The following is a 9,145-nucleotide window of genomic DNA, read 5'->3' as shown; positions in this document are numbered from 1 at the left end:
TGTGTTGATGACTGCCTAATATATCATGTATGGGCCGTATTACTTTGTTAGTGATGGACTTGGAAACAGTCTAATGTTCCGTCTCACATTTTCATATAGTTGTGGGAAAGAGTAGTACAATATACTAAAATAAAACATAAAGATTGGAAGGATAAAATCATGATTGCATTTTAGATCTGTTTACATTCTTTGTATATAATATTCCCATTAAAAATAATTATCTGACTCAGTTTCATGAGACACAGATCACTATGATTTCCTTATTTATTTATTATCCACTAGAAAAACTTGGCAAAAGATCTGATAAAGATTAGATTAGATAGAATAATGCACATGTATAGCTAATATCCTCTGATTGCAGATTTGCAGATAACTAGCTTTCACTTTTTTCTTTTTTAATATAAGAAAATAAATCTAACAAAAATATCAAAATGTACATGTGTTATACCTACTTCAAGATTTTTGCTGCATTCTGACTCGATTACTTTTTAGTTTTATATACTTGTGTTTATGTCAAAACTGTGATAGAGATTAGAAAATGCTATCCTCCACTGTTGACTTTGTTTGTGTGTGTGTGTGTGTGTGTGTGAGAGAGAGAGAGAGAGAGAGAGAGAGAGTGCAGGAGGGGAAATCTAGATTTAGTTATGAATTGCTTTCAGCTTTCTGAGTGCTACCTTCGAGAAGTTGCACTTAATAAAGACAGATGACAAATGTAGCACTCATTGATTTGCTAAGGATTGTATTGTCTGCCCAACCTGGAGGACGGTACATGGAAAGTAAAGGCTAAAAGAACATTAAGAACACAAACAATGAACAAAAGTATCAGAAGCAACTGCAGGAACTCCTTTCTTTAGAACATTTTTAAGATGGCAACTTATTCCTCTTATCATAGCAAACAAAACCCAACTTGCAATGATAATTCATAATTAGGCACAGGAAGAGAATAAATAGTATCCAGATATATCAATCAATGCAAAGGAAATAAGAAACAAAGCATACAATAGTGTGCACAAAGCAGAGCACATGCAGCTATCAGCTAAAAAACTCTCACGCTTGCAACATGATGGGTGAAACATGTACACATACTCAGCGCCGATCAGATGCCACAGATTCAGCAGAGAAGAGATACTTCACACGTGAAAGAACTGAATCATGTGAAGGGTCATAAGGATGATCCTTTGAAGGGATCTCCAAAATAGCTGGTATTGGCTTATTGTAGCTATCAACCAGGAACCTTATCATATTTGCTACCTGATAAGTGAAGTGCAGAAACGGTAAGTTTGTAATGGAAATCTTAGGCCACATAATAAATTTGGAAGAATATACACAATACAGCATATCACTAGTACAGTAGCCAGGTAACCACCTACACCCCTAAGCTATTGCCTAACTGATCAGGAGCCCTTAGACCTTAGCCCCTTATCTATGCCCACATATATATTTAGACAACTATGCAATTGGACAAGAATATCATACACCCGGGGATTTTAAAAGTCTGTTATTGCTAGCATAACTTTTTTTCTTTTTTTTGGCAACAATTCTAAACATTCAATATAAAAAAAACTGGTTTTGTCAATTCTTTGTCCACTTACATCCTCAAGAGGGGAGGGAGAACATATGATATCAAAGTTAGGGGGGAAAAAACTTACATATTGGCTGATTAGGACGATAGCAACATCTTCCTTTGTGGTGAAATCTTTGAATGCATCTTCAATTGCTTTGACCGTTGTTTCTTGACAAAACACAATCAGAAAATAAGTTTCAATTGACTTTGCTTTATAAATTGATAAGAGTGAAGCTTTCTTAGATTCTATTAAACTTTGACATTTTCATCAAAGGAGCAGGATGTAGACTGTGTAGTATATATGGGGTAGAGGATCAGTTCCATTGACCAAAAATCACTTAATAAAAATACAAGATCATCCATCTAACTTACGAATCAGAAAATTATCATTCATTGCTTTTGCAATCTAAGAAACTCATATAAACATACACTGGAAGAAATCTGAACAGCCTTCAAGAACTCTCTATTTGCGGGCATATCATAAATGAAAAGTCACACACATCAATTTCCATCTTAAGATCTAAAATTTTGAGGAATTTAATTTGGAAAAAAAAAATTCATTAAAATCATTGTTCCAAGTCAATCACTTAAATAATCAATTTCACAAAGTAAAGCTCCACCTTTTATAAGAGCTTTTTTAGCACTTTGGGTTTATCATCTGAGAAAATAATCACAGCAAATTATATCCAAATTAAGGGTGTAATTGGACATTCTGAGGCTTGACTAACTCAGAAGCCACAGACCACCAAGTATATTAGCTTGGGAAATATTTGGAAGCTCTATATGGTACTCATTCCTAGCTTCTAGGTTGGCCCTTTAACAATTGTTCTCAAAACAACTGGATATGCTTTATCATCTAAGATAAACCTTGAATGAAAAATCAATTCAGGCCCTGAGTTATATAAAATCCCTACAAGCTTCTGTAAGAAGGCCAAACATACGTAAATCCCCAAGAACTCATGATAGTTCTTTCTTATTCTAAACTCCAGGCCTCACAAACCAAGAAATAGCTCACTAAAGAAGCATTGATTATGATAAGGAAATTTTAATGAAAAATTCAACAATATTTCAATCAATAAGAACACTATTTATTGCTTTTTCATCATAAAAGTACCTGTAATAGTTCCATGTAGTAAGTATCTCACGCATAGAACAAGTTTCAAGATCTAAATAAATAAGTCTCTACAAGTTTCAAGATCTAAATAAATAATCTCTCTCTCTCTCTCTCTCTCTCTCTCTCTCTCTCTCTCTCTCTCTCTCTCTCTCTCGATTGGTAAGTAACACACAACTCAATTCTACAATGAGGACCCACATTTTGTGCATTAGCCTCACACATAAAGCATCCCTAAAATCATGATTCACTACAAGGAACAACCTCAGACCTTGTGGGCTAATTTGTTTGAGTCTCAACCACCCCATGTCAATTTCCTCATGCCTCACCTCAAGACCCCGCCTCTAGGCACAAACCTCATTAACCTTTCTGATAATGCAAATCACAAAATATCTAACCTGCTAACAAACATTTCCTTCAATCAGTTGCCTCAGGGAAGCTAACATGTTTCTGTAAATGAGAGGCATGAATGGACTACAACATTATGGAGAGGAATTATAGGGAGAACTTTCCAGAATCCTGATGAATTGAGAGTGGTGGGCAAGTATGATCAACTTCAATTAAGTAGAAAGAATTGAGGTCTTTAGGTTGCAAGCTAGTGAGCTACACATATCAACTTTGAACAGACACCATTAAAAGTACTTTTACATGCCATGACAAAGCTTTATAGGGGGCAAAAGCAAACATTTCAGAGCCCAAAACCTAGCAATGAAATCTCTCTTAATTGATTGATTTATAAGTAAGACTCTCATCAACTTTATTTATGATTAAATTGGAAGGGCAGAATTGTTGGTCACTGAATGGGGGAATCTGTTAATGAGGGAGATAATAATACTCATTTCTTTCATAGATTAGCAAACTCTCATAGAAAAGCTAATCGTATTAAGAGGATCGAGGTGGATGGTGTTCTTAATGAGGATGAGTCGGATGTGCACTCTCAGTTAGTTCTCTTCTATCAGGACCATATGAGGAAACTGAATTGGGACGCCCTACTATGGATGGATTAGATTTTGCATGTATTGAAGAGGAGGAGAGGCTGTCCTTAGAGAACGAGTTCACGAAGGAGGAAGTCATCCAGGTCTTAAGGGAGATGGAGGGTGATAAAGCCCTTGATCCTGATGGTTTCACCTTGGCTTTCTTTCAAAAATGTTAGAGTGTTATGGAAAAGGATGTCATGGATTTTTTTTATTATTTTCATCAGCACTCTGTGTTTGAACGGTCTATGAATACTTCGTTTCTTACTTTAATTCTTAAGAAGTGTAATGCTGTTAACATTAAGAATTTCCGCCCTATTAGTTTGGTGGGCAGTGTGTACAAGTTGTTGTCCAAGGTGTTGGCTAACAAGTTGAGGGCGGTTTTGGATAATCTCATCTCTGAGACTCAAAATTCGTTTGTTGGTGGAAGGCAAATTCTGGATTCAGTGCTCATTGCCAATGAGTGTCTAGATAGTAGGTTGAAGAGCCAGTTACTAGGTGTGGTTTGCAAGCTTGATATTGAAAAAGCTTATGACCATGTTAACTGGGAGGCCTAGTTTTATCTATTAGACCGGATGGGTTTTGGGTTGAAATGGAAAGGGCGGATTAAGGCTTGTGTTACTTCTGTCCGTTTTTCAGTCCTGGTAAATGGATCCCCTGAATGTTTTTTTGGAAGCTCTCGCGGGTTGAGACAAGAAGACCCTTTATCCCCGCTTTTGTTTCTCTTGATAATGGAGGTTTTAAGCAGAATTTTGAAGAAGATAGAGGAGAATAACCTTATTCGGGGTTTTCATGTGGGAGCAGTGAATTCTGTTAGTATGCGGATTTTCCAATTGTTGTTTGTGGATGACACTATCTTATTTTGTAATGCCTCTAGGGAACAGTTGCTATCCATAAGGTTGGCGTTGTCTTGTTTTTAGGCCTTTACGGGATTGAAGGTTAATGTTGGGAAAAGCGAGATTGTCCCTGTTGGGGAGGTGAATAATCTAGTTGCATTGGCTAGTATTCTTCAATGTAGAGTGGGGAGTTTGCCTATGAAATATTTGGGGATGCCGTTGGAAACTTCTTTTAAGATAACTTCGATTTGGAATCCTATTTTGGAGAAGATAGAGAAGAAACTTTTAGGGTGGAAGCGTCTCTATTTATTTAAGGATGGTAGGCTCACACTACTAAGGAGTACTCTCTCAAGTCTCCTAACGTACTTTTTATCTCTCTTCACTATTCCTAAAGCTGTAGCTGCTAGAATGGAAAGTATTCAGAGGAGTTTTCTTTGGGGGTCTTCTGAGGGGAGTTTCAAATATCCTTTGGTGGCTTGGGAAAAGGTGTGTTTACCTGTTAAATTGGGTGATTTAGGGATAAGAAGTATGGCATCGTTTAATCAAGCTTTATTAGGAAAATGGTTGTGGTGTTATGGGCATGAAGTTACCCATCTTTGGCGGAGAGTTATCTCCACAAAATATGGTGAGGGTTAAGGGAGGTGGTGTATGAAAGTGTGCTTCATGGATGTGGCCTTTAGGGAAGCATTCATGAAGGGTGGGAGAGTTTCTCTAAGCATCAGTCTTTTGTAGCGGGTGAAGGCACCCGTATCCACTTCTGGCATGATAGGTGGATTGGGGATAACACCCTAAAAGATCTCTATCCTAAGCTCTATGTGTGTTCAGTTGCCAAAGATGCTTGCATCTCTGAGGTTTTGTGGATTCCGGAATGAGGTACTTTTAAAGTGTGGGATTTAAGGTTTTATAGAGCTTTTGAAGATTGGGAACTAGCTGTATTTTATTCTCTACTTCAGTTTATCCAACCTCGTATTCCTCGAGGTGATAGGAGGGATACTCTCTGTTGGTTGTTGGTGGTTCAAAGGTGATGGTAAGTTTGACACCCGATCTTACTATCAAGCATTTCAGGGTACTCCGAATTCTTTGTTTCCTTGGAAGGGTGTTTGGAAACCAAAAATTCCTAAACAAGTGGTTTTCTTCTTGTGGACAGCTGCTCATGATCGGATTCTCACGTTGGATAATCTCATGCTTAGGGGGCCACCCTTTGGTAAATCAGTGTTGTATGTGTTGTTGTGATGGGGAGTCGGTAGACCATCTTCTACTTCATTGTCCTATTACACATACCTTATGGACCTTCATGCTTCAAGCTTTTGGTAATCATTGGGTTATGCCAAGATCGGTGGCGGGTTTGTTATCTTGTGGCATTAGTGGCTTGGGAAACATAACTCGAATATTTGAAATTTGATTCCAGGGTGCTTAATGAGGATTGTTTGGTTAGAACGAAATCGTCACTCCTTTGAGAACATGGAGAAGACGTTGGATGAGTTAAAAGTTTATGTCAACGTAGTCTTTTTGAGTGGTCTCATTGTTGGGGCTTTAATGATTCTTCGTCTCTTTTAGAGTTTATGCTTTCCCTTAGATTATCTTTCTGATTTTCCTCTCTTTTGTTTTGATGTTTGTTTTTTCTGTTTCTTGTTGTTCATCATCATGAACAATTTGTACTTTTCGTTTTTTCTCCTTAATAATAGTTCTCTGATTACCTATCAAAAAAAATATTTTTAACTGGGAGGGAAAAAGAACCACACAAACAATTTTTTTCCTTGATAAGGTCAAACACATACACACGTGCGAAAAATTGAATGATAAAACATACACTTGTTACGGTTAAGAACATGATTACTGTTACTCTATTAGTTCAATAAACCCACGAAATAACAATTTCTACGTTACAAGGCTAGTGTGCATACTTGAATCAACAATAAGGTAGTTTGTCTTTCTCCGCAAGTCAACATTACCCACACCGGCCAGCAAAAATCCAGTTATAGTGTCCTATATGATAAAAATATCCATCAAAATTTATAAGAAGTAAGCTACAAAACATGTCCTACAATAGTGAATTCTGCATTATACGCAATAAACCTACCTATTAGGAATTTAAACAAAGTAAAAATTGCATGAATTGATGAAGGAAAAATGAATTTATAAAATCTATAGTCTGACCTTTTCACCCATAAACTGTGAGACAATCCCACCACAACTAAGCTATTTATAATGCATGCTCCTTTGCTTTAAAGCAATAACCTAAGAAGCACGGACGCAAACACGCTGACACAAAAATTCTTGAAAAATTAAGACATGACATGGTAAGGACACCCTGTAAGGGTGCAACCTACTGGTTGGAGGTTTGGGATGAGTTGTAGACCCATTTATCCTAGGTTTAATCCCCACTAGGAGTTACCCTTTATTACCTGATACACGGTTCTAACAGGTGAGGTTGTGTATCTGTACTTCACTCCCCAAAGGTGGGTTCAAAGGCCCTGCCTTGGTGAGGTTCCACGTCATCAAGGCATATTTTATGGTTTTAAGCATATTTTATGTCTAGTTTAAGTTTTCAACATAAATAACAACTATCAAATTCTATAAAAGCATATTTAAAATCAAAGTAAATTTTTTTAATTAAAAAAAAAAAAATCTTTTTGCAGCCATCTAACACGAACAGGCCGGGGATTTTGGAGTGTCCGCGCTTCTTAGGTAGTAACATGTCTGAAGGTAAATCTAGGAAAAAGTAAATTGGTACCAGTTTGGGGGGATGTTCAGCAAGTAGGAGAATTAGTGTTTGTGTTGGGTTCTAAGCTGGGTAAACCCCCATTCCACCATTTCAAGTGGCTACTACGAGGCGAAAAATCATGCTGTTCATGTTCAATAATACCAAGCGAAATTCTAAAATACTTATAAACTAGCACAACCTACTACATTAACCATACCTCATCAGCAATCATGGCAATAAGTGCTGAGCTTTTAGTGGCAATTGGAGCCCGACCAGCCATTTAAGGTTGTATTAATCAACTGGATCAACGAAGAACAAAAACCCATCAGGAGAAAAAAAAATGTGATCCTATCAATTACATAAAATAAAACACTTAACAACTATAATATACATATATGACCTATTGCCAAACAATGCATTTATGGTCTGAGGTTTTAAAACTGCAAAATTTTCATAGCAGCCAAACAGAGAGAGGGGATCAAATATAATAGATACCCAGAAAATAAAAGAATCTAATTGACAAATTTTCTCAGCAAAAAAATTAAAAATTAAAAAGCATCGAATCTGGCAGAGAAAATTAAAGAAAAACTCAGCGTAGTAATCAGATTATGAAATTACCGGGAAAAATTTATCAGTGTTACGAGCTTTGGATCAGAGAGAGAGAGAGAGAGAGAGAGAGAGCGCGCGAGAGCAATTCAGCAATGGGGGGATTGGATTTGTCATTTGTGGTTTGGAAATGGACCCGGGTTTGGATTTTTTTATTTGGATCAAGTTCGACCCGTTTTAAAACGTTAGCAACTAGTCCAGAAACTACGTCGCCGTTAAGTAGACATCCAGTTCTGCCGTTAAATCCCCAAAACAACGTCGTTTTTTTGCCTCTAATTTAATATTTATTTATTTATTTTCTTTATTAGTATTTATTATTTAATTTCCCCTCCCCAGTAAAATCAAAATACTAACCCATCATTCCCAAAATCTCCGAGTGAGAGAGAGAAAGAGGGAAGAGGAGATTGAGAGAAAGAGATATCGAGAAATACAGAATCATTGATAATCCAAAAATGCCAAAAATTTGTTGAACTTACCCAACCGAGTAGACGCCGAAAACACCTCCCTGGAGCCGCCGATGTGGATATGTTTTGGGTTTACTGGAGAATCCGAAAATAGCTCTCTCAATCTCCTTCTCCCTCACGATCTTAATTTCCTCTTCCCTCTTTCTCTCTCAGTTGGGATTTTGGGAATGATGTTTGTTTTTTTTTTTTTTTACTGGGGAGGGGACTGTCAACGTATGGCAATTTTTTTAAAAAATTTCTGGATTTTTTTAATTAACGCTTTTTTTTATATATTGAGAAATAAATAATACAGTAAAAAATAAATATTAAATTAGGGGCAGAACGAATTTGTTTTGAGGATTTATCGGCAACGGTTGATGTCTACTTAATAGAGGATTGAATTAGGGAGTTTTGAAACTTAAATGATTCAAATGAGATAATGCAAAATTAGTGAATTGAAATGAAAAATAGTAAAATTTAAAAGGTGATTTTTTTAATTCGGCAAAAAAAGGGGATAATATTATAGAATATAATTTTAGTATCTGACTTTTTGTATCATTAGATTCAAGAACTTAAAAAGTTAAGCAAAGAGCATTTTTGTTTATTTTTTGAAAAATGCTATAAATGTAAATAGAGAATGGAGGAGTTTAAAGAGTTGTATATAAGCAGATAAACTAGATTAATAAAAAAAAAACTCACACAAAATGGCGTGGTCTCATCAATTTTAATGGAGTATTGCCCTAAAATTTGTTCCTTTAGGGTTTTTTTTTTTTTGGATAAAATCTTGAGCTTGAGTTTTTTGTTTTTATATTGAAAAAAAAAGGGTGAGGTTTTCTTTTGTGCAAGTTGAGAGGGATGAATGTGATGAGAGTAATTACATCAGTTCGTCCAAATTTTCTGTCTATTT

General features: G+C 36.2%; 1 protein-coding gene across 2 annotated transcripts; it reads right to left on the bottom strand.

The window, feature by feature from the left end:
* Nucleotides 1-820: 820 nt before the first annotated feature.
* On the bottom strand, nucleotides 821-8,496 carry LOC142628107 (V-type proton ATPase subunit F). 2 transcript variants are annotated; one of them, XM_075802099.1, is made up of 5 exons: nucleotides 8,272-8,496; nucleotides 7,407-7,488; nucleotides 6,390-6,471; nucleotides 1,650-1,732; nucleotides 821-1,251 (listed from the first exon to the last, which is right to left on the bottom strand). In XM_075802099.1, exons 2-5 carry the CDS (start codon nucleotides 7,467-7,469, stop codon nucleotides 1,087-1,089), a joined length of 393 nt encoding a protein of 130 aa, XP_075658214.1. In that variant the 5' UTR covers nucleotides 7,470-7,488; nucleotides 8,272-8,496; the 3' UTR covers nucleotides 821-1,086. The 2 variants fall into 2 exon arrangements, with proteins under 2 accessions (XP_075658214.1, XP_075658213.1); XM_075802098.1 differs by lacking the exon at nucleotides 8,272-8,496 and adding an exon at nucleotides 7,808-7,943.
* Between the last annotated feature and the right edge of the window lie 649 nt (nucleotides 8,497-9,145).

The sequence above is a fragment of the Castanea sativa genome, chromosome 3, assembly GCF_040712315.1.
Source record: "Castanea sativa cultivar Marrone di Chiusa Pesio chromosome 3, ASM4071231v1".
Lineage (NCBI taxonomy): Eukaryota > Viridiplantae > Streptophyta > Magnoliopsida > Fagales > Fagaceae > Castanea > Castanea sativa.
Note: the sequence above shows the minus strand (reverse complement) of the source record. Positions and strands in the feature narration are given on the sequence as shown.

What these genes read in the sequence shown, in the direction of transcription:
- LOC142628107 (XM_075802099.1), bottom strand. Translation starts at nt 7,469, where the DNA reads ATGGCTGGTCGGGCTCCAATTGCCACTAAAAGCTCAGCACTTATTGCC. An exon ending in TTGCCATGATTGCTGATGAG is followed by an intron (nt 6,472 to 7,406) that starts GTATGGTTAATG and finishes TTTATCATATAG; the next exon opens with GACACTATAACTGGATTTTT. An exon ending in TCGTCCTAATCAGCCAATAT is followed by an intron (nt 1,252 to 1,649) that starts GTAAGTTTTTTC and finishes TTCACTTATCAG; the next exon opens with GTAGCAAATATGATAAGGTT.